This window comes from Alexandromys fortis, unplaced genomic scaffold, assembly GCF_014885135.2.
Source record: "Alexandromys fortis isolate MF-2015 unplaced genomic scaffold, M_Fortis_MF-2015_v1.1 scaffold_32, whole genome shotgun sequence".
In the NCBI taxonomy this organism is placed as follows: domain Eukaryota; kingdom Metazoa; phylum Chordata; class Mammalia; order Rodentia; family Cricetidae; genus Alexandromys; species Alexandromys fortis.
The window spans coordinates 446,001-471,604 of record NW_026067938.1 but is presented as its reverse complement, the minus strand read 5'-3'; the positions used below and the strand labels follow the sequence as shown (position 1 = coordinate 471,604).

The 25,604-nt window shown below is 37.9% G+C and overlaps 2 protein-coding genes and 1 long non-coding RNA gene across 9 annotated transcripts in view; 2 read left to right on the top strand and 1 right to left on the bottom strand.

Annotated features, from left to right (window-relative positions):
• The window catches only part of Asb5 (ankyrin repeat and SOCS box containing 5), a 53,737-nt gene extending 45,045 nt beyond the window's left edge, over positions 1 to 8,692 (top strand). For all 6 annotated transcript variants that reach the window (XM_050147313.1, XM_050147310.1, XM_050147311.1 and 3 more), the window contains 6 exons: positions 183 to 262; positions 2,875 to 2,982; positions 3,814 to 3,964; positions 4,126 to 4,260; positions 6,444 to 6,635; positions 8,077 to 8,692. In XM_050147313.1, coding sequence (XP_050003270.1) covers positions 183 to 262; positions 2,875 to 2,982; positions 3,814 to 3,964; positions 4,126 to 4,260; positions 6,444 to 6,635; positions 8,077 to 8,204 — 794 coding nt within the window. In that variant the 3' untranslated portion in view covers positions 8,205 to 8,692. The remainder of the gene's footprint in view (positions 1 to 182; positions 263 to 2,874; positions 2,983 to 3,813; positions 3,965 to 4,125; positions 4,261 to 6,443; positions 6,636 to 8,076) is intronic.
• Positions 1 to 16,298, bottom strand: part of LOC126504803 (uncharacterized) — a 28,341-nt gene extending 12,043 nt beyond the window's left edge. Inside the window, exons 1-2 of the long non-coding RNA XR_007592713.1 lie at positions 16,194 to 16,298; positions 980 to 1,078 (exon numbers count right to left, since the gene is read on the bottom strand). This is a non-coding gene — a long non-coding RNA (uncharacterized lncRNA). The remainder of the gene's footprint in view (positions 1 to 979; positions 1,079 to 16,193) is intronic.
• Positions 16,299 to 16,427: 129 nt separating this feature from the next.
• The window catches only part of Spata4 (spermatogenesis associated 4), an 11,740-nt gene continuing 2,563 nt past the window's right edge, over positions 16,428 to 25,604 (top strand). The window contains exons 1-5 of one of the 2 annotated variants that reach the window (XM_050147316.1): positions 16,428 to 16,645; positions 17,400 to 17,529; positions 18,276 to 18,394; positions 18,504 to 18,724; positions 23,268 to 23,384. In XM_050147316.1, coding sequence (XP_050003273.1) covers positions 16,428 to 16,645; positions 17,400 to 17,529; positions 18,276 to 18,394; positions 18,504 to 18,724; positions 23,268 to 23,384 — 805 coding nt within the window. The remainder of the gene's footprint in view (positions 16,646 to 17,399; positions 17,530 to 18,275; positions 18,395 to 18,503; positions 18,725 to 23,267; positions 23,385 to 25,604) is intronic. The other variant, XM_050147317.1, reaches the window with a different exon arrangement.

Below are 25,604 nucleotides of genomic sequence, written 5' to 3'. Positions count from 1 at the left end.
GCAAATACACCCCTCTGCATTTACACATTCACTAGCGGGATACTTCAGCTAAGTTTTTTAAAGCTTTTTAAAATATGGGATCAGTCACTGGGTCACTTTGTTAAATGCTGGGTGTGAATAATTTACATTGAACCTCATAGAGTTTGTGTTGACCCACAGGATCTTGTCATTTGTTTTTACAGGCTCCTGGGCAGATCGATCACCACTCCATGAAGCTGCAAGCCAAGGTCGACTTCTTGCTCTGAGGACACTATTATCACAAGTAAACTATTACATTATACTTCAAAATAAGCTCCCTTCAAATGAGCACAGACCACTGTCAAAGCAAATTCCTTTGAAATAAACTTTCTTAAATGTTACTACTGCTCCTTCTTTATAACTTGTATAAGATAAGACATTAGTTTCTGTTTTACATTTGAAATTCTTTCCTGAGTATTTTGTCATAATGCTATGTCTTCCTATTTCAAATTTCTCTGGTAGTATAGTTGAACAGTAATATGGATTTTAGAAATTAGTTATTGCATTGATGTGTTACTTATTAAGCATTCTAAATATGTGTATTTTCATGTAGTATGTACAGCTAACTATAGACTTAGTTCAGTCACATGTCTCCAAAGGGGTAGGCAGACCAGATGTTTAAGCGGCATATTTTACATTGTGGTATTTTATGAAATATCATGGTGAACTGCCTGTGAAGTCAGGAGAATACTATTCCTATACTTCATCAGAGGGAGCAGAGAGAGAAAGAAAAGCATAGATTCCTCCTGCAAACAGAAAGTGGCTAAGCTTGAATCAGTGCATTACATATTATCAGCTTCCAGTCTGACTGTAATGTATACTCAGGGCATTAGTGATTCCCAGTGTCACGGAGAAAGGAATTTCTCAGATGGTTATGAGAAAGGAAAGTTTTTAACAACATAGTTGGAACAACACCGGACACTTGACGCAGCCACAGCCTACCCAAGTTTCAGTTTCTCACCTGTAACATGAAGATGTGTCCAAGGTGTTCCCTTGGAGTGTCCAGTCCTGTGACAGCCATGTGACTGTTTTACTCATCACTTCAGGGTGGAGGGAGGACCTGTGTAAAAAGGTCAGTGGTTTCAAAGGCTAATCCCCTGGAGAGGGTCACATAATGCTTTCAGAGGACGGCAGTCCCAGTGTTTCCCAATGTGTCTCCTCCCCACCGGTGATGCCAACCCTGAGGAGGGAGAGGCTCCCGCAGCACCCTCTCACAGGCCTCCATCATCGGCTCACACTAGGATGTGGCCAAATCTCCTCAAACAAGACTGGTTACTAGGCATTTGAAATCATGAAAATGATAAGGACAGGGTTGATAAAAATTCGCCTTTCTAGCAACAAGATACACTGAGATTGTCTATGCCTGTGCCTCCATGTGTTCTCCTGTGACAGTTTATGACACTCTATGCTAAGATCTTGCCTTGAAACTTCATATAAAGTTCTTAGTAAAATTAACAATAATAAACCATGAATTATTAATGATCTCCAGAAGGCAAAGAGTCTTACATCCTAAAATTTTATATGATTTAGTCTGATATTATCAGCTTAATTAGAGCACAGTGCTTATTAAGCTAGAGAATTAAATGAAATCTCATATTTTCCACTCACTGGGAACAGTAATAATTGCCATAAACGTATTATCCCATTCAACTCTCATGACCACCCTAAATTTAGAATGCAAAATATTTGTTCCAATTATCGTGATTATTGGGAGTCATGCTTTAAACGCAAATCTAATTTTCAGGACAGAGTTCTCAACCTTACTGTATAACTCAATCATATCTACTAAATGAATAGCTATTTGACAACACATTCATAAATCAATTTACAAACATTTAGTTTTTCAGTCTGGAATTGACCATTGATTTTATGATTTTTATAAAAAGTCATTAATTCTATAAAATAAAGAATAGAGAACCAATATCCCACCAAAGGTCTTAAGAAAATGAACTTTAAAGAAAATGTGCCAGAATCTATTAACAAAATACGTAGCATTATTAGGTGATGCTGCTATAATAATGGCAGTGTTTTTAAACCTCAATTGTGCCATTAAAGGGACATATTATAATGATTATGTGTTTACAGGAACAGTGTAGTAAAATGTGTATATAATGTATAATGACCAAACCAATGTAGCTGATTTTCCATGTCATACATTTTAAATTTTACTAACACTTAATAATTGTGCATATTTATTGAGTATAGTATGACATTCCAGCACATGTATTCACTGTTGCTGGGCAAAACAGAATAACTGATTTATAGTAGTTACTCTTCTCATTATGGAGACCAACTGTCCTACAAGAAATCACTGGGGGGAAAGGTTTGTTTGGACTCACGCTGTCACATAGGGGATGCTGGTTGGCTGGGGCTCCGGCAGGAGCCAGGAGCGAGGCGACAGCTGGCCACACCGTTTGTTATATTTCCACAAGGAAGAAGCAGAGCAGGCTGACAAGAAACAGTAGGAATATAACCATAAACTCATCCTGCACCAAAGGGGTCTACTTCAGTCAGTTAGACTTTTCCTCTTAAAAGCTCCAGGATAGAACCAGAAGTAAAAATGAGATACAGGGTATTAAGTAGGCAGTTGACACAGAAAAATATCACAAAAAAGCTTTAAAATGTTGACATGAAGACAGAATAATGACTGGCTGAAATTAAAGGGCTCCAGAACATGGTCAGATGCCATTTATAGTGACTTAGCATGCATATTGTGCATAACTAGAAGAGGAGACTAAAGAATTTCAACAGCTGACTCAGCTACTACACTGGTTAGATCCTTTCGTCTTTAAACAATCTCCGTGACATTTACAAGGATGGCGGGATGACATTGTATACCTTCTTGTCTCACTGTAGGGTTATAATGTAAATGCAGTAACCATAGACCATGTCACCCCCCTCCACGAGGCCTGCCTGGGAGATCATGTGGCATGTGCAAGGACTCTTCTGGAAGCTGGAGCTAATGTAAGTACTAACATAAAGTTAAGAACTTCACATCTGCTGACCAAGAGAACAAAAGTTCTCATTTTATTCATTTTATTCTCCTTTCCTTCTTTCTTAGCAGTAAGTATTGAAGACATAAGAATACAAACAATGCCCTAGGACTGCCTCAGCCTTCTCTAGAAACCTGCGGAGGCATCCCAGCCATTGTGTAGAATAGTGCATTGATGATCTTTAGATTTTCTGTTTTTGTGAATCAAAATAACAACAAATGATCATCCGTATCTTGTATCTTTGCTTATTTTCTGAACAACTTCCGAAAAATGAATTCTCAGAAATAATAGCTATGGTGCATACATGTATTCATGGATCTTTGGAGTCAGTGTAATGAGGAGTTATATAGTAAGTTGGAGGAAACTAGAGATCCTCTCAAAATACATACATACATAAGTACATACATGCATACATACACATATACATAAAAACCTCAGAATCAATATACCACGTTGAAAAATCCACTAGCAAAGTGGCCTTGCCATTTCCTTCACTATTACTTGCTTCTTCCTTTTTTGACTTGTTGATTTTGTGTGACTTCTCTATTTGAATATTGACTTTTCAATGAACAATAGCAGGGTGTCCATTCCTGTGACTGTTCTTGCACCTCATGTTTCTGCTTATCTCCTGAAGGTGTAAAGCTTGTCTTGTTGATGTCGACGCGGTAAATGCACATTGTCGTATTTACAGCGCACACTTCCCAATTAGCAAGTCATGTAGCTTTGAGCAATGCATCAACAAGTTCCTTAGTCCTGCGTGATTCGTGAATCATACAGTTCTCCGATTCCGGGTTCTGTTTAGGCAAATGCAATCACGATAGACGGTGTGACTCCCTTGTTCAACGCATGCTCACAAGGCAGTGCAAGCTGTGCAGAACTTCTTTTGGAATATGGTGCCAAAGCCCAACTGGAGTCCTGTTTTCCATCCCCAACACACGAGGCTGCGAGTAAAGGTTAGTTACTGGGTTAAGTCAAAAAAGGGAAACTATCCCCAGTTGTGCATACTCCTATGTGTATTTCAGTGAATTATACTTCTCTGGAAAACATGAGCTGAGGTAAAAGCTGAAGAGAGAACACTAACACAAAGTAAAGCTGTCTTTTATTGTGCTGGCAGGGCACCATGAATGTCTCGATATTCTGATGGCCTGGGGCGTCGATGTTGACCAAGACATTCCTCACCTGGGAACTCCTCTTTATGTGGCTTGTATGTCACAGCAATTCCACTGTGTCTGGAAGCTTCTTTATGCTGGTACTTTTCCATTCTCTCCATGCTTGTAGATAATTAATTGTTCATCTAGCTAAGCTTCTTTTAAAAGTATTATCTCATTATGAAAATGTTCTTATTATAAACATTACCACTTCTGCATATATATTAATTAAAGAAACACATTTGATGAGAATACTTCACGGCTCATAGATGAGTATACACTCTCTATGGGCTGCATCTGAGTCAGTATACCATTTGTTACATAACTGAGACGTTCCTTGTAATCAGTCATAAAAATAAGATTCTCCAGACTGAATTTGATGTTGCTAAGTATGTAAAGAAATCTCACAAAAACTTAGGGGCTCTGAGTACTTGGCCAACCTTATTGCCTACCATAGAAAAACCCATAGACTGTCCCAGACTTTGGACTTTTTCTCCTGTTTCTTGAAAAAGCTTACTGCTTTCCCCACTAAGTTCCTCAAAGCTCAGTTTTTGCTCCGTGAGAAACATTCCTAGCCCATTCAGAATTTGGTGGTCTCTCCCACATTAGAGCTGGAAACTCTTTGGAGATGGTTTGTGCCCTGCCCTCCACCGCCATCATCTATTTTCCCTAGCAGAGTGCCTCTCTGTCATGTGCTAGCTACTTAGGATATACATGAATGAGACCCTGGAGTTTTGTGCTGTTTGTTTGTGATTAAAATACACTATTTACTTCTGGTATATTCAGACATTAGCGACCCCTTGACACATTACTCACAGTGTCTTACTTGACCTATACATGTCTTATAAGCGGGAGATACACCCCCTATTTCATTCACATTGCACATAGAATTGTGAAAATGAATTCTGTTAATATTGATAAATTATTTCCTAGATAAATTGATCATACATTTTTATAACCAATACAATATATACGCTTTATCACCCATCTTCATTTTTTTGAGAATTTTTTCACCAAACACTTTAATATATGTTAACGAACATTGGAAATTATTGTTAGCAATCATTGACGGGTTGCTATTTTCAGGCTCCTTTCCTCTCATAAAGTTGATCATCCCAATGAAGTTTGTGATTTCTTTATGGAAATTTGGCCAACAGACATCTCTTGACTAGATACTTCATATTTGTTTAAAAATACCGAAAGCAGTTATATCTCCTGAAAGCTGAAAGCACAAGAGAGCTATGAATAAACTTATGTGAACTGATTCTTATGGGTATGGGTAATTTTACAAACTATCAGAAGGCTGACTCAGAAAGCACGTGTGACTTTTGTTAGTAGACATTTCTTGGTTTCTAACCGTTTATATACTAGACAATAGTATTACTAAACTTTTATAGCATTAGATATTACCTACTTATATCACCTGCAGTCACTGAATGACCCTTGTGTGCCAGACTTGGGCTAAGATGAATAACCAAGCAGTAGAAATTTTGTTTATAAGCTTATGTTTTTCAAGGAGAACATGTTCAAAAGTTTGAGGTTTTACGCAGATATCATTGAAGTGTGTTTCCAGTACAGAGGTTTAGTCTTTATGTATTTACTGACTGAAATTACGCAAGTGAAAATTGGCAGGCTAGTTTATATACATTTCACCTAAATCATTCACATGTTGATATTCATGAGTTCTCAAAGAAATCAACAAGTTTCCTTGCCTTAAATGAAAATAATGAAATCAATATTATTCCAAATAACTTTAAGAGCTATTATCTATGATAAAAGTATGTGTGTGCGAACTGAACAATGCTTTTAGGCTGGTGAGATGGCTCAGTGCACAAGGACACTTGCCTTGCAAGTCTGCTGATCTGAATTCAATCCCTGGAGACCATGTGAAGATGGAAGGAGAGAACTGACTCCTTGAAGCTGTCCTGTGGCCAAAACATGCACCCTATGGATGGCATCCAGACCTACACACACACATCTCAAGTGTGTGTGTGTGTGCACACACACATACAGTTATAATAAATAAGAACCTTTTCAAAATTAAAAGACACTGTCTCCTGACATATTTCTAGATGTCAGAAAAAAAATACCCAGAAAAGTATTTGAAAATAATATAACTAATGTGTATACCTCCATATCCAGAGGTAGCAAGTTTTAGATTTTATATAACAGCTCATCACCAATAAATACTCTTCCCCAAGTTGTCTGCCACTCTTTTACCTGCAAAAATTTTACCCATGTAATAAGTGCTTTTCAGAGATTATTCCTGTCTACTTCCATACAGGTGCTGATGTCCACAAAGGCAAGTATTGGGACACGCCACTCCACGCTGCTGCTCAGCAGCCCAGTACTGAAATTGTGAACTTGCTGCTAGAATTTGGAGCAGACATCAATGCCAAGAACACAGAACTTCTGCGGCCGGTTGATATGGCTACATCTAACAGTGCTGTAGAGAGACTACTTCTTCAACATGAAGGTAGGGAGAACATTTGGGAGTGATTATAAATGCAGACATCCACCTCGCCCCAAACAGATGAAAGCGAAAGTGCCTTGTTACCATATGAAGTAGCAATGACATAAAAATTTAACTCTTTGTTGTGAGAACCAAAGAATTCAACTTGGGCTCTATGTAAGGAAAATAAGATGATTTTAAGATTTTTATTGAATCTAAACTTTTATTTTCCTTTAGTAAAATATATTGAACTTGTTTCAACAATAAGTAATATGCCATTTTCTGATTCAATATCTATTTACATGCACTATTTTTTATTTGAGCACATGGCATGGTGGCATAGGCCTGAATCTTATCACTCGGGATGCAGAGACAGGCAGATCTCTGTTCATGTTCAAACAATAACAACAAACCTGAGAACTGGGTAATTGAGCCTTAGATCTAGCACAAAGCACACCAGCACATACTAGGCCAGTTCTCTACCAATGAGTCACATTTCCAAGCAGCTAAATCCCCCAGATTCCTTCTGGCTCCCCTATAACTTTTGGGGGTTTGGTTGTTGTTTTTTTGGTATGGTTTTCTGTATCTTATGCTGGCCTTGAACTCACTAGATAGCTAAGGACGACCTTGAAAATTAATTCTCTGACTGTGCCTCTCAAGTGCTAGGATTATAGACATGTACCACCAAGCCTAGTTCATGTAGTGCTGTGGAGAAAACCAGAACTCCATCTGTTCTAGGCAAGCAGTCTGCAACTGAGCTCCATCCCCAACCCATTCATGCCCCATTTTATAAGGCGTGGTGCATGTTCTCTAGTGTATTGTAGATACATAATAAGGAAAGAGGTTTTTTTTTTTTCCCTTTAAGACTTTTATCAAGCAACTTTTATAAAGGTTAGTTCAGAATGTAACTTTAATTTAAAAGTTTGCCTTTGCGATCTATATCTTGGTTCTTGAGTTAGATCTCCTTTAAAGATAAGAATTTGCTCTAAAATTCTGTGAAGCAAGAATTTTAATAATCTACAAGATAATTATGAATGTTATTATGTATTTGTATTTTGTATGTGTGAGTGTTTTGCCAGCTTGCATGCAAGTGCACTGCATGCCTGGTACCTGCAAAAGCCAGAAGGGAGTACCAGATCCCCTGGAGTGGGAGTTAAGGATTTTTGTCAGCCATTGCATACTGTGGATGCTGGGAAGTGAACTCAAGTCCTCTGTAGGAGGAGCAAGTGCTCTTAACTGCTGAGCCACCTCTCCAGCAATTTGAAGACTGTTATGATTTAAAGAACATGTATGGTACATTCAGTCATGAGACATAGCTCAAGATCTCACAAATAAAGGCAATATAAATAATGAAAAACGTTTGTCATTAGCCAAATTAATTTACTGTTTTATGCTTTTATTTTTTATATAGCTCATCACATATAAAAATTCATTTTTTAATAAATATGTCGATGTCTTCTTGTAGCTACCCCAAGTTCTCTTTGCCAACTCTGTCGACTCTGTATCCGCAACTACATAGGAAGACAAAGGTTGCATCTTCTCTCCCAGCTCCAGTTACCAACGTTGCTGCAGAATTTCATACAGTATCGATAACACAGTAAATAGTTTTACATTCTTTGAAAATCAAAACTTTATATTTCATTTTCTTTTTAAAATATAGATTGGTATGGGTGAAGGCAAGTATAGTTCACCTAAGGAAGCAGTGGAATCTCAACAGAGTTGCATTGAAGAATACTCACTAGTACTGTTTATGAATTTTTGTAGTCTTTTGAACTATAATATATTTAAACTATCTATACTATGTTAGCAATCTCAGTATACCTTGTTCACTTAGGGGAATATGAGTATTATTCATTTTATGTTTTTTATTATAGAGCAGAAAAATTACATACTTTTACTAAATTTTTAATTCAACAATAAATTTCATACTGTGTTACATTTCGAAGAATCTGTAGTCTTCCAATATGGGCTAACTGTAATTTCAGCTACTACCATTGGTTATCTCTGTATTTTTAATATTGACAAAAATTTTAGAGCAACTAATACGCTTTTTGAAATAAAGATGAATTATACACTTGCTGTTGTAATGATTAGTCTTTCCTCCTCTGTACAGAGCTCCAATTTGGTTTCATAGTCTTGTGGGTAGACTAAGTGACAGAAGGCCCGACAGTCCTGCCCACGCAACAGATGTGGGAGGTTCAACACCTGTGAGGGCTACTTATAGACCTTCTCAAGAGATGTTTCACAAGGTCTGACGTCAGTGCTTCCAGATGTTACCGTACTCTTCTGCTAGTTCAAAGACTGTCCCAATAGCAGACTGAAGAAAACAGACCTTATGCCTCAGTGACGAAGTCATGAGTGACATTCATACAGTGAATGAGTTCTGCGATAACTGTCTCAGAAGAGTGGGTACCAGGACTCCTTAACTCCTTAGGGTTGACACTTTAAGTGACTGGGTCACTCTCTTGATAAGTGAATCCCTTGGCTCCAGTCTTTGAAATAGGGTTAATGATCAAGGAAGCAGATGAATTCATTCTATATCCTGTTTCTTTTGTTACCATAAACAATTACACATAACCCTGCAGCAGGGATTCTCAACCTGTGGGTCATGACCCCTTGCGGGGGTCGAATTGACCCTTTCACAGGGGTCCCAAAGCAGATATCCTGACTATCAGATATTTATATTAAAAATCATAACGGGAGCAAAATTACAGTTATGAAGTAGCAATGAAAATAATTTTATGTTTGTGGGTCACCACAGCATGAGCAACTGTGCTAAAGGGTCACAGATTTAGGAAGGCTGAAAGCTGCTGCTCCAGCAGAAGGAGCTTAGAAGAGGCACATTAATATTCCTTAAGAGGAAGATGATACACATGTGTCTTTGGTAAAGGGAGACATGTGACAATGATACAATGCAACGTATAGAAAACTCACATGGGAAAAGACAGACAAGCAACAAAGTTCCCTTAGTGTGAACGCAGGTGGGCACAGGGCTCTAAAGATAATCACACCTACAATCCTACTGCACGCTTTAATTATTCTTGAAAGAGTAATGTTTTTAGTTAATTGTCATGGATGTGTAGTTTTAAGATAAGATGCATTAGATGTGTTCTCGGCAGAGGGCAGAACAGCAACGTGATGACTTGAAGTCACATCCCAGCCCCATAGCATTTGTATAACATTTGCTTTCTTGACACATTCAAGGCTTGCGGAGGCAAACACAAATACTGAGAGCGATTTCCACTGACATCTTTTCAATGTCAGATGTCCTCCCTGGAGAAAGTAGAGTGAAAGAGGAGTTTACCAAGGAAAGTTAGAGATTACCGAATTGGCTGAGTTTGGTCAAATTTCACTTGGGAAAGGGAAGCTTGAGATAACAAAAGTAAATAAGTTCTGCTTTGAGTAGACTTTTTGCAAACATGAGCATATAGTTTTTCCAGTTTTCACTCCCAATATGAGCATGTAGTTTTTCCCGTTTCACTCACAATATATGCTTTTCATAGGTTAAAATTACTTTGACCCCAATATTACTTGTAAAAATATTTAGTAAGGGCTTAGATGATAAAATCTCTTGCCATACAGAGGATTTGATTGACGCCCCCAGAACCCATGTAAATGTTGAGAACTATTTGATTTAGAACACTTTGATTTTACACACACACGCGCATGCGCGCGCGCGCGCGCGCACACACACACACACACACACACACACACACACACACAAAGATACTGAGCTAGATTCTCTAGATTCTCTTGCAAAGCTGAACAGATAGAGGGGGTGCCATGCTGACTTATCAATCAGATAATAATGTTGTAACAATCTTCAAGTTTTTGAATGATACCAAGAATTTTTTTTGTTTTTACTGTCCAGAAACTGCGTAGACAACTTTGTCCTTCTGTGCAGCTATTCACATACCAATGAATAACAGCCACCTGGTAGAAGTCTTCCTTTCTCTTAGATTAGCCAGGTGAGGATTTTTCAGATAATTCCCTGGAAAGAGGACTTAGTAACCCAGTACCAAGAACCAACCCCATGTGTGTGGTCTATTAGTTACTTTGCAGTTTTTGATCAAACTCCATGGCCTATTCAGCTAACAGAAGAAAGGCTTTGCTTGGGCTTATAGTTCTAGCACACTGGTTCTCAACCTTCCTAATAATGAGACCCTTTCATACAGTTTTACATGTTGTGGTGAGGGCCCCCAACCATAAAAATTATTTTTGTTGCTATTTCGTAACTGTCGTTTTCAGCTATTATGGATGGTAATGTCAATGTTTTTGGAGATGGAGGATTGCCAAAGGGTTTGGGACACACAGGCTGCAGCACTTACAGATTAACAGCCAATATATACCTTCCATCTTTTCATGTTATTATTTTTACAATGACCACATGACCCAGAGGGCCCTTCTGCACCTTCCTGGATCCCTGTGCTTAGCTACATTTATATCAACTTAATACACGCTAAAGTCATCCGGGAAGTGGAAAGTTCAATTGAGAAAATGGCTCCCCAAATTGGTCTGTGGACAAAGCTGTGTGTATGTCATGGATTGATGCTTGATGTGGGAGGGCCAAGCTCATTGCTGGCTGTGTCACTCCCTGGCATGGTGGTCTCTATAATAAAGCAGGGTGAGCAAGCCATGAAGAGCAAGCCAGTAAGCCACACTCCTCCATGACCTCTGTATCAGCTCCTGCCTTCAGGATCCTGTCCTGGTGAGTTCTGCTCTGACTTCAGTTAGTAATGGACTATAATGTCGAACTGTAAATTGATATAGACACTCTCCTATCCAAGTTACTTTTGGTCATGGTGTTTTATCACAGCAATAGGAATCCATAAAAAAAAAAAAAGCCCAAATGTGGAAACTGCTTCTTACACCATGACACAAAGCACGAACAAAATGCCCTTATCTGGACACCACGATTTTTTAGTTTGCGAATCTTATTTAGGATCATACCTCTTAATAAACTAATTTTCTTACAACCTTTGGTAATCACAGTATAAGATCCAATAGTTTATTTTTTATCACTCTCTACTCTTGATTCATTTTTCTGCAAGCACAATTGGGAACTCTGTATAGTTAAGAAAAAGAAAGATATCTATTCCCACTGGAAACTCTATTTGTAAAGTAATAGACACAAATCATAATAGTTGTTTTTTATTTGAAACTTACTTGCCATTAGGCAATGTTATCCACCATTTCATCTATGTAGATAAAAGCAGAAATGAATTATCAGCATGTTATTATAATGATGCTTCTGGTATATGTTGCCTGGTTTTAGAGACAGTTACTCAAATTATGAGTACACAAACAACAAAGAGTTTCTAGACATATTAGCTTCAAAGTAATTCAAATTAATAATATCATTTGCAGGATCAAACTATTTAAGCAAATGATTAAATCTTACAACCATTTCAAAGAAGTTTATTCTCATATTAGAAATATTTAATTAGCAATATGGCAAGTGGATATAGTCCTGAGCTTGAAGTTCTAATTATTTAAATATGAACATTTTTTTCCAATCCATTGTTTAATTATTTCATTTTCTTGGTTGTATCTTACAAATTAAAATGATTTCAAGGGGTGATGTAACTGTTTAAAAGTTTCTTCTCCATTCTAGTTACCTTAAAAATGGACCTAACATTTCAGTAAAACCTTCTCTGAAAATTGGGCCTTGCTTGCGACTTTACAAATTAGCATTGGGATGAGATTCCCAAGGAAGGAAAGTCTTAAAACAGATAGATGGCTTAGGTAGAAGACAAGTGAGAAAATTTATGTTCACAGGCAGAGTAGAAGTTCACTTGGATATGATTCTCTCTATTCAAGAGCAAATGTTCAGTGGGTGTTCTTGTAGACCATTCTATAAGACTGGGGTTTCCCAAAATCGGGCATCCCTGGCTATGATGTGCCCACGTTATGTCCAAACTTTGCGTTTGCACCGTTTTTGATTATCCTGTGAGCTATGAAAGACAAGAGCAGTGTGGCCTGAAATCTGAGTTATTACTGCTTCCTATGCTGATATATCAAGTTCTTTAATTCTGTTCCTTAGAGTCTGGAGTCTTCCACAGGATCCACGAAACAGATAGGGTAACTCTCTTCAGGTAGTCTTTACAAAAAATAGAAAGAAAACTAGAACTCCCTAAACAGAAACAAAACCCTCATACCTTTCACAGTTCTTGGCAGCATTGCCTCTAAACTTCATTGTGATGGGCAAGTAAAAAGATTCTCAGTGGTTCACTATTAGATCGTGGAAGGGGTTCAGTAATTATACCCCACTTCTTGGCCAAATTCAAGCAACAGCATGGAGATATTTGCTCTCTGCTTCTAAGATCAGCTGCGATCTGTGGGGTCTTCACATCTCACAGGCAGTACTACACACCCCTACACTTGACAGTAGTACAAAAACTGAACCCAGTCAATAAGAAGCAGCTAGCTCCTTAGATGGTCTTAGTAAGAGGTGGGTGAGCTAGCAGTAGGGGAAATATGTTCTTCAGTTATTAGTCAGCATCCTGTCAGAAAAGAGAAGTGCTCTGGGTACCCACCACTGAGAACTTGATGTAAGGAACTTGTTAAATAGATGCTCAAAAACGGAGCAAACTAAAACAGGTTCATGGAATTGCTACTGCAACTGACGCTTCTGGCAGCAGTAATCAACCCCATTGCAGATGTCAAGGTTGTAAACAACTGGGATTTGGGGGCCAAGCACTATAAACCTGTGAGCAGAAGATGTCCACAGTTAGTGCTTCATTTCAAGAGCTCCAGAGGACCATCCCAGGACAAAATCTGGGTCTCAAACTTTTAAGGAGGATAACTTGTGGGTGGTTGCTAAAAATCTACCCCTGTGAGAGCATGAAAATACAGACAAGATGGAAAAAATAAAAAGGAAACAAAGAAAGAAACATCGGATTAGATACTAGAACCAACTGCCAGAGCCAGGGGAGGTCTTGTTGTTATGGTAACATGGAAATGAATAACAAGCAAACTGGGAACAGCAAATCCTGCCTTTCTTCCCCTAGTCTCCTGGGTTCTTCTGTCTCCCTTGCTGTCAGAGTTTACCAGATGTTTAGCGAATGAGAAGTCAGACTCCAGAATCCCAGTTCAGAAGTACGGAGAATATGTCGTAACAGAGATACATGTACTTAACACCAGACACATTACAGAAGTAAAATCAGAGTAAGACTCCAGAATTAAACCCCAGTGGCTAGCTCATTTGCCTCTGAGTCATAGCAAGCAAGTCTTGGGTTAGACTTCATGCATAAACACTCTCCATAAGCCCAATGGGGAACTCATTTCCTGAGGAAACATTCACGGACATGCTAACATGGAAGGGTGAAAAATTCATGAGGTCCCACACCTAGATAAAGAACTAGAGAGAACTTCTGACCGCTCAGAGAAGGACAGCTTCCACCAGGGGTGAGCCCCTTATTGGTTGTCCAATGCAGAGTGGCCAGTTTTCAGATCATAGATACACCACCAAGCAAAACAGACTCAGTAGTGTGTGTGTGTGTTTGTCTGTATTCCCTGAATTTGTTTACATTAACTTAATCCAATGCACAGTAGAAAGTTAATTGAGCTAGCAGTAGGGGAAATTTTTACTTTGTGTGTGTGTGTGTGCATACATATACATACATATAGATATGTGTATATAACAATAACAAAAAAGGATATTAACTTAAGAGGGCAGGTATGGGATCAGAGCAAGGAAGGCTGGCCAGGAGGGGCCAGAATGAGGGAAGGCAAAAGCGATGAGATTCTATTTTCATTACAAACATGTTGTTAAAAACCATTTGTCTATCCCTTTATTCATATTGGTCATTCCATGTGGAACTGCCATTTCTTCTATGAGGAAACTTATTTCCAGGCTCATAAAAATGATAATATACACCAAAGACAAAGTACTACCTGTGTCTTCTGTTGCTCTAAGACTATATATTTGAGGTTTATATTTAATCCTCAGAAACCTTGTAAGTTTTATCTTATTTTCATATTTTATAAATAAGATTGGTTAAATAACTTGCCCAAAGCCACATAGCTAATGAGAAGTAGAACCAGTTCCTTAAAGCTCACATCTTAAATATATTTAGTTATAAAGATACGTCTGTGTGTGGATACGTTCATGTGAGTACAGGCTCTTCGTAGAGGCCAGCGGTGTCTGATTCCCCTAGAGATGGAGTAACAGGGGTTGTGAGCAGCCTGACATGGTGCTGGGAACCGAACTCTTAACCCCTGAGACATTTCTCCAGGCTCTGAAACTGTCTCTCAACTCAGAATACTGCCTTCTGAAATCCAAATCAAAGATCATTTCCTCAGAGAGCACTTGCTAGATTACCTCAGGCCAAATTACCTATTCCATTGTTGGACACACACACACACACACCACCTTGTCAGTTTAAGTGATTTTTCACTTACATAAATACATCTGTACCTCATAAGAAGTTTCCACAGTGGTGAAGCCTGTATCAGAGTTATCTAGTATGATAGAAAGGACCACGCATGGGTATTGGACAGACGAAAGGTAGCCAGTGATACTGAATTTATTATATTAAATTGATTTCACTTTAACTACAAACATCCATATGTGACTAAGAGCTACAATAGCAGACAGTTAAGCTCCACTTCATAGCGTCAAGATAGTTTCTTAAAAACAGTCATTAAATGAATGAATCGTTGATATGACATATTACTGAGCAAGGAGAAAACAGCGGTATTTCATTTCTCTCTTTCATTTTTATTCTTTAAGGATTATATTGTTTTAGTATGTATGTTTTTATGGGAACTCATGTGCCACAAGTGCATATGATGTTAAAAGACAACTTGAGGGCTGGTTTTTCTCACTCTATCACTGTACAAACTGAAGTCTGAAGCTTTAGCAGCAAGTGCCTTAACCATCTGAGCTGTCTCTCCAGCCCCTATTTTAACTATGTACAAATTCACATTAATTTATTTTACTAATGATAACACATACAAATACAAATAAATATTCAATAAAATATTATATAGTACCACCAAGAATATTCAGTCCATGTTTTACATTGTGGAATATGTATTCATATTTGATATTAAATATATTCTTGCTATAAAGACTTTAAGGCGTTTCCATAATCTTTCCTACATAGATACTTAATTTATAATTGCCTATGATCCGATCACTTTGAAATAGCTTTTTTATTTTCTCCATCACTCGCTAATGAATTACAAGTATCTACATTACTGGCACAGAAGGACTCAGTAAATATTTGTTGAATAAAATCATACATCCCGGGACGCTTTTAAGTATAAAAATGTAATCTATAAATTGTTTTAAAATACGTGACTTTAATGGACATTTAATGTAATCATTAAGGAAATTGTTATGATAAATTTTAAAGCTATTTTTCTTTTTGAAACAAAATTCCTACGGCTTCCAGTTCTAGCCTCTACTTTCCCTACCCTCCCCCCCCCCAAAAAAAAACTACTTTCACGCATTCTAGAGCGTTCTCACATCTTTATTCAAAATGCGTTATTGAATACTGCTGTCAGGCCATAATATGCACAATATAAAAATGTAAAAAAATATCTCTCAACATATTGCAAATGAAACCAACTTACACTTGAAGCTCTGTCTAAGGTTTAAGTTCCTCAGACATTCCTATCGGTGCAGAGATACCGGAACTCAGCGTACAGTTCACTTCCTAAACTTCTAAAAAGTTTCCAAACCTCCGGAGCAACCACTGTTGTAGATACAAAGTCCAGACCGAAGCCCCGCCCCTTGACGTTAAGCGTCCCACCCCCGCCCCCACCCACGCACAGCTTGTCTGTTGTCATAGAAACTTGGACAGTGCCATGGCTGCCGCCGGCCAGGCTGATGAGTGTTCACCACTGCCGGCGGCAGCCCCATCCAAGCCAGCCTCTCCGGCTTTACCGCCAGCGGTTCCCGCCCGAAAGAAGATTAAGAAATGTCTGGTGTATCCGCACCCCCCGAGGAGCTCCCGCCTGTCGCGTACGGTCCTGCGCTGGCTCCAGGGGCTGGATCTCAGCTTCTTCCCTAGGAACATCACCAGGTGCGGAAGCCAGCCAGGCCCCAGAGAAATCTCAGCCTCCCTGGGTCACCTGGGGCTCTTCAGCTCAGTCTGGCTTTTGCTCCTAGTGGAAACACCCTCCCTGCTTGCTCACTCACCCCACAAGGCATACACATCATGAAAGGATGCTCAAGAAAAACGTGAAACATTTTTTTTCATTGATTTTATTCCACTGATCATCACATTGTTGACTTTGACTTAGGCTAATACGGAACGCTTTGGTGATAACTACAAAAGCCAAGGGCTCTTTGTATTAATAATAATAAGAATTAGTTTACCCTCCTTTAGAAATAGCGTCTGGTTTGAGAGTTACCTGAGATTTAAAAAGCTTCTGTTTACCAGAAACTACACTGAATGTAACTACTGGCCGTTACTATGGAATGTGAACAAAATTCCGTAAAAATGAAGACCATGGTTCTTTTGCAAAATAACTCTAGTTTACTAATTTCCAGTGGGTTTTTCCAAACAAACACCTGTGAAAATCTCAATGAGCACTTGAATTACTAGGAAATATTGTTACAGCGAATAATTTGGATTCATTAAAAAAAAAAAACACACCAAAGTCGTAGACAATAATTTTAACAAACTGCTTTCCCAATGAGAGTCCTCAAAAAAATGAACCAATACAAGTTTTTCTAGATGTTTCGTCATTATGGAGTATTAGACAGCCATCAATTACAAAATTATGTAAATTATATTAACTATGCTTTTTCTTTTCTTTATTATTATGCATCAGAGATTTTTCAAATGGCTACCTAGTTGCAGAGATATTCTGTATATATTACCCCTGGGACCTTAGATTATCTTCCTTTGAAAACGGAACCTCCTTAAAAGTCAAGTTGGATAACTGGGCACAGATAGAGAAGGTAAATTAATAAATTAGCAGCAGTTTACTGTGAAGGTTGTTTGAGGAAAGTGCACTCTTTACACTGTTAATATCTGTGTGAGGAAAAACAGATAGGCCAGAGAGAATGTGTCAAGTCTAGAAAATAACCAAAGTTTGTCATATTCCAATTGTTTACTGATGGAGGAGTTACTTTCATTTAATAAAGAAACTGCCTTGGCCCATTTGATAGGCCAACCCTTAGGTGGGTGGAGTAAGCAGAACAGAATTCTGGGAGAAAGAAAGCCGAGTCAGTGAGTTGCCATGATTCTCCCACTCCAGACAGATGCAGGTTAAAGTCTTCCCTGGTAAGCCACCTCGTGGGCTACACAGATTATTAGAAATGGGTTAGATCAATATGTAAGAGCTAGCCAATAAGAAGCTGGAACTAATGGGCCAGGCAGTGTTTAAAAGAATACAGTTTCCGTGTAATTATTTCGGGGCATAAGCTAGCCAGGCGGCCGTGAGCTGGGGTGGCAGGAATGCAGCCCGCCACGCCTCTCCATTTCAACATTTACAATACAAAATTAGAAATGACCTGTGACATTTAACATGTATCAATTAGTGTGGTACATAATAGTGGCTTTCTTGAAAAACAATAATGAATGTTAGTAATCAACCAAAAAATTAGTTCAAAGGGGAAGAGGGTTGGTTAAAGTAAATTCATAGCACTTGGTTTTATTTTCCTAGAACTTCTGATGACGACGTATTTTCTTTCTGTTATTGAAGTTTCTAGCAAAGAAAAAAATTAAACTACCTAAAGAACTAATCCATGGAACAATTCACTGTAAAGCCGGGGTGCCTGAAATACTGATCCAGGAGGTGTACACTTTACTAACACATCAAGAGTAAGTAGTTTGAGAATCTCTAACTATATAATCGAGTGTAAATGTGTCATGCTATAAGGCTCATTAGTAAGACACGGGGTGCCAACAATATTTTGTTTCTTATTTCCAGAATTAAATGTGTCCAGGGTGACTACGCCAATTTCACAGACTATAGTTACCAGATGCGCTTGCCGCTCGTTCCCAGGTCTACAGTTTCAAAGTCTATTAAAGATAACATTAGGTTATCGGAGTTACTGAGCAATCCTAATATGCTCAGCAATGAACTCAAGATAGAATTCCTCTTCCTCTTGCAAATGTTGCAAAGAAAATTAAGCAGAAAACTGAACCCAGGTAAGCTTTCCCTAGAGACAGGTGAGTTCTAAAATCAGCACGGCTCTTCTTCAGCTCCGATGAGAGAAAAATTTTAATGAATTCTTATCACCGGAATGGATTATTTCTCAATCCGTTCCTTTCTATGGAAGCACAAATTACATAAGGATAGATGCCCCATTTTTAGAAAAATGTTTGTCTATTAACTAAACTTCTGTGGGAAATAAGTTCACCTACCATACTCAAGAGAGCAGGAACATTTGACTCAAGCCATCCTTAAGTTTTGGGGAAGAGCTAAGATTATGATTCAGTCTCAGTGCTGTGTGGGAGGATACGGTCAGAGATTATTTTCTCCATAGTACAGTTGTTGGTGTGTGCGTGGAAGGGCAGATTTCCAAGGGCTCACCAAAAAGATTGTTAAGTCACCTTGAGTTCTTGCCATACAGCGCATCAGTTGTCCCAAGCAGGTGACAAAGTAAGTGATAGTGGTATTCTGTCCGGTCACTGTCTTTGTTTTCTGGCCCCTGGTTTTATTTTTCTCATATCTATATCTTATCCACTGCCTAGATTTCACACATAGAAAAATGATAGTTTCTGTAGCACATATTTCAGTAAATATGTGCGTCATTAGGATGTTTCTTCCCTTTGGACTATATTTACTGAAGGAAAGAGCCGTTTTCTCTCCTGTCTCTGGAAGGCGGAAGGCTGCAGCTTGAATGCTTCTTCACATTTGGGCTATTTGTATAGCACCCCCTAAACAAGTACTGTTTGCCTTTTGTCTTCCCTTACTATGTTCATTTTTTAAACTCCTATATTGTTTCTCTTGCTTGAATTGCTATGACCTTTGGATCTGCTCATTTATTTGTGAGCAAAGAAATAAAATATGAATCATTTTGCAGGATTTTATATTTAATATGTGTATGTTTTAAACATTAGAGTTAAACATTGCAATTTTGCTACAAAATGTATTTATTGCACACCATGTATATAATACATGAACAGTTTGAGAAGCTGCAGATGGTGGCAAACAGTTGTGCATCGTTGTGCATCTTAAGAAATGGAATATTATTAACCCCTTCTTGATTGAACTCATTACACTACCTCCCAGGGAAACCACTGTCTTCCTGCTTGTGCCAATAATTTCCTAGATTAAAATAAAGTTAAGCTATATATACTATAATGTTATTCTCAGTTTTAGCCACACCCATACACACTTGTGTTTGCATGTTGTGTATGAGTTGTATTAGTGATTGAATCAAGGGCCTCATTCATGCTAGGCAGGTTCTCTACTATTTAGTTATATCTCCCCTCCACCCCCCCCACACACTATTTTTTTTCAGACAGGGTTTTTCTGTGTAACAGACGACCTGGCTGTCCTGGAACTTGCTTTTTAGATCAGGCTCGCCTTGTATCCACAGAAATCTGCCTGCTCTTCTGCTCCTGTCTCCCAAGTGCTAGGATCAAAGGCCTGGTTCACCATGTCCAGCTATATCTCCATGTTTTATATTCTTTTTAAAGTGGGCTTCTTTAATTTTACTTATTTTTATTGCTTTTGTTGTTTTATTGAAAATAGTTTGTTTTCATATGATGTATTCTGATTAGAGTTTTTTCTCCCCCAACTCCTCCCCATCTTCCCTCTCACTTTATGGAAGGGAAAGTTATTTTCATACAATAGATTCTGATTACAGTTTTGTCCTCATTTCTTCCTGGATCCTCCTCACTCTTCCAACTTCACACTTTCTCTCTCTCTCTCTCTCTCTCTCTCTCTCTCTCTCTCTCTCTCTTAAAAAAACAGACAAATAAAAAGACAAATAAATAAAACAAACTGAACAAAAAAGAAAAAGAAACTAATAACAGGAGAAACACACACAACAGAGTCACAAACAAAACCCTTATCAATACATCTAAACTGTTGATTTTACTGGGCTTTGTAATGTGCAGAACACATCTTTGAGAAGTATATATTTATCACGTTATATTGCAGAGAGTCTTTTGTCCAACCAAAGCTTGGAATTTATAATAGGAAATAGATCACAGACGAATTAGGTGGGCTATCACATGAGCTCTTATAGGCAAAGATCTTTAAGTAGAAAAAAAAATGCAGCAATGGGAGAGATTGCTGCCCGGGGAACATAGAAAATATGAGAAACAATGCGGCCCAGTGTCTAGGACAAACCAAACCAAACCAAACCAAAACAACTACGTCTGGATGATGGGTAGAAAAGGAAAAGCACTGAGACCCACAAGTGCAAAGACAGACTTCATGCAGAAATGAGCTTGCACTAGCAGGACAATTCATCCCCAGAGCTTCCAAGAAGGAACACAGCCGGCCCAGCTGATCCTTAAAGTTCATAATTGAAAGACTCCACACAGAGGACGCAGGCTTCCAAACTTCCAAACTGAGATTAAAATGGCTAGTATAATTCAAAAAATATATGCTGATGTTTTATGTTGTAAATGAAGAATAAATAAAAACTTTATAGTTTATTCTGTGTCCCCAATACCACTTTTATTTAAAGTGATTAAGTGGAGCCTTTTGCTTTAAGATCTTAATTCAGCTCTGTTTTCTTTGAGGAGTGGCTTATTTTAGCCCCATTTTTGAAATGGTGTATTGTCTTTTCCCTAACTTATATGTCTGTTCACATTACACCTTCTGTTTACCTATTCCTCTGAGTTCTCTTCCTCTTAGTCGCCCGCTTCAACATCTAGATTGTCTGAACAACTATTGCTTAATAAGTAAGTGTTTATATATCTCAGAGCCCCTAATTTTGCTCTTACTGAGTGGACCGAGGTTATTTGTTTTATATCAACTTTCATTGTTAAATCATCAGTGTTGCCTATAATCATGTCTGTATTCAGATCTATCATCATGGTTTAAACTTTATCTTGTTTCTGTAGCATCTTTTTTTTTCTTTTCTGTTGGTCTGAATTCTTTCAGAACATTCATTGTTATCAACTTTGAAAACTTCAAATTTCCACACTTTAATGCTACATTAGAAATTTTAACATGTACTTTATTGTGTTCTAAAATTAATGTCTGCACCATCTCTCTTAGGCTATAAGAAACTTGGACTACAGAGAAAAAGTTTTGCCATCTCCATATTTCACTTAAACCTTTTGTCTAGCATTTTACTCTGGGTGGTTACATTTTGTGGTTGCTGTTCTGCTTTTGCTGCTTATTTTGTTTTAGCTTTTGGAAAGTGTCACTTGGGCTATCGTAGAACTCACTCAGTGGCCCAAACTGGTCTGAAAACTATGATCCGCCTGCCTTAGCTTCCAGGTGTTTCGATTTTAGGCATAAGACTCCATAACCCAGTTAGGTTACTTTTAAAGCAACCAGACATTTCTGGATGTTTTATTTCATTTAAAGTTCACTTTTGCTCCTTATTTTGTTTTCTTTTGAGCTTCCCTTTATATGGCTAGGGTCACTTTTCTCATTCTTGAAACAATGCTCAGTCTCTTATGGTGATTTGTATTTTTCAATTTAATTTGTTTGATTGTTGTTGTTATGTGTGTATGTGTGTGTGCATGCGCGTATGTGGTGTGTGCGAGCACCCTTACCACAGCACCTTACCATGGTCCTAGAACAACTCTGGAATCAGTTCTCCCACCTTTACCTTTAATCCTGCTGGGCCATTTCACTGGGCTCATCTTGATTCTTGGTACTTTTCATTATAAGAATTTTTATTGTAATCTATTCCAAAGCAGTTTGTTGACATGTTATAGTTATGGGAATGCTGCTTGTGGGTGTTTCTTTCGCCCTTGGACAGCATGAGTGATGAGTAAACAACCTTGGTGTAAAATTAGCTACAAGGATGGAAAGGGCCTTTAAGTACAGAGGGACAACGCTCAAAAATAGGATTAGTTTAAAAGAAATGTGAGGACTTTGAAAACAATTTTGTCACTAAAGTAAATACGTGTTTGCAAAATAAAAAATATATGCTGTGATTTATTTACATGAATTACAGAAATAGGTAAAACTAACTTACAGTGACAGTTGTCAATATCCTTGTAGGATATAATGGGCAACAGTGGAGGGCCTGGGGTACTGGCATTAAAGGATTTATTTTGAGCTGTATAATAATGCCTTAAGGCTTGTCCCTACCAATAGAAGCAATTAATTGGAATGAATTAAATTTATAATCTATCTTTTTATGTAACATCTTGAATAAAGCCAACTAAAGCAGAAGGGGCCACCTGCAAGTCTCAGTGGAAAAAAAAGTGTCACAAAAAAAACTGAAGACCTACATTTGATCTCCACAACCCACATGGTAGGAGAGAACCAACTCCTTCAAGCCACAACATTCATGCATCACCTCCCTCTTCACACATACACTACAAGCAACAAAATAAAAAAATTACAGGAACATAAAGATACTACCTTTAAAGTAATAATTTCAAGTACAGTGGCTACTTTGTTCATCAAAAATGACCAATGGGGAGAAGAGTTATTAACTAATAGAATGTAATAAAAACAATAATGTCCTCAGTTATTAAAACCCAATGTCTTCTTTTAGTAATTCTCATATGGATTTAAAAAATAACTGGTGTTTATATCTTATAGGGTGGTTTAACGTCAAACCAACTGTGGGAGAAATTACAATTGATCATCTTCCTGCGCAGGGCTATGGGCGCAGATATAAACCAAAGGTTTCTAAGGAAAAACCTGTGTCTGTTTTACGTAAGTTTCATTTTTAAGTTTTAGTCTGCAGGAAGAATTTTTAAAAATTCTTCCCTTAGAATTTTGGAATAAGTTAAAATGTTAGTCTGAACTTCACCCTAAAACCGAGTATTGACTTAGTGGTGTTCTGTGTCTCTACAAGAAGAGTAACATAGCCAAAGGTCTTCTTCCCCAAACCACACTATACTAACCATTTGAGTTCTCATTTATCCTCAAGTGCATCTGCCAGAAATAAGAGAAGCTTCTCTCAGAGCTCAAAACTCAGTCCCTCCATAGCTGGGGTCGAGGGATGAGCTGGATTTTCCAGAAGAAAATGACAAGAGTACACTTGTCATTGTAAACCTCATCAACACAGAAAGCATCTGAATTACAGCAAACCACAGACCATGGGAACAAGGACAGCCTATTCAACTGTTGTGTAGCTTATCAGTTAAGAAAGCATTTTTCCCCCAAATTTTTGATGGCTGGAAAAAAATCAAAGCAACATTTCCAGACATGAGAATATGTAATGGAATTCAAGGTTTTGTGTTGATAAACTACACAGGATGTACCACCCAGCCTGATTTCTGCCTGGTTGTGAAATTACTCTACAGTTGCAGGGTAACATAGTTGCCCAAGAAATTTTATGGCTCACAAATTGGAGTTGCCAGAGTTAGTTGGTAAGAACCAAGGTTCTTTTTAAATTTTTTGAATTTTAAAATTCTTTTCAAATTTTCTATTTTGAGACACCACCTTGTTTTATAGTCCAGGCAATACCCCTGCCTCAGTTTTCTGAACGTTGGGGTTATAGACGTTTCCTGCCATACATGGCTATGGTTATTTACAATGAACAACTTATTTACTTAGTATACATTTTCACTTAAAAGACAATACTTATCTTGAATATATATTTACTAGATGTTGAAAGATGTTTCTGTTCTGCCTGGTCCCACAGCCGATTATCCCAAAGAATTACAAAATGGCTTACATTAATTATAAACTGGTTGGCTAATTAGCTCAGGCTTTTTGTTAGCTATTTTTTAAATCTTAAATTATCCCTTATTCTTGTCTGTTAGCTACCTGGCTTGGTACCTTTATCAGCGAGGCTTTCTCATCTTGCTTCCTCTGTGTCTTTGTGACCACTGCAGACTGACCATTTCCTCTTCCCAGAATTCTCCTGCTCTCCTTGCCCTGCCTCTATTTCCTGCCTTGTTGCCCCACTTATACTTCCTGCCTGGCTACTGGCCAGTGTTTTGTTAAAATACAAATGATAAATCTTTACAAAGGAAAAGACCATTGTTCCACAGCAACTAGATACTATGCATTTTATTTGACAGTTCTAAAATACTATCAAGTCCTTTATAAAGCATACTTGTTCATGTTGGAATGTGGTTTTTACATGCTAAATTTTAATTGGTAGGTGGTATTCCTTGTTTCCATCAGATATGATAAAGCAATCTCAGTAGATCCATTACAAAAGAATTATGGGGGCCTTAAATATACCGATATATATATAATTATTATATAATTATTTTTAAAAATATTTTGATTCTTTTTAAAAATTCATAAATTACTATTATTTACTTTTGCTTTGTTCAATGACCTTGTTGAACAAGTGTTTTTCAGAGCCCAGGTTGTAGGTTTTAATATCCACACATGAAACTGCCCATCAAAACCCCTTAACTCATCATCTAGCTGAGTCGTGTACAAGATTTAGTATTTTAGAATTTGACAGGTATGACTTACGATGCTTATATGAAAAACATATCCAGAATCTCTTCAGATTCTAGGAATACATCCTGCCTTTCAACTTCTGTTGTAGAATATTATTTTAGGTGTGTTGTATGTTTATGCTCCAGAACATTTGTTTAACGATGTAAAGATTTGTTGCTTTTGTTTATGTTGCATTTGTTTAAATCTGCAAAGCTGTGATTCCTTGCCTCTCTAAAACAGCTGGTTTAATAAAGAGCTGAACAGCCAATAGAGAGGCAGGAGCAAGGATAGGCGGGACTGGCAGGCACAGAATATAAGTAGATAGAACACTAGGGAAGAGAGAGGAAGGGGCAAGATAGGACAAATGAGGAGGACTTAAAGGGCCATCCACCCAGCCACCCAACCAGCCATGGAGGAAGAGTGAAAGTAAGAAAAGGAAAGACCCAGAGGCAAAGGTAGTCAGGACTCTTTTGAGTTTAGAAACACTGGCAAAAAAAAAAAAAAAAAAAAAAAAAAAAAAAAAAAAAA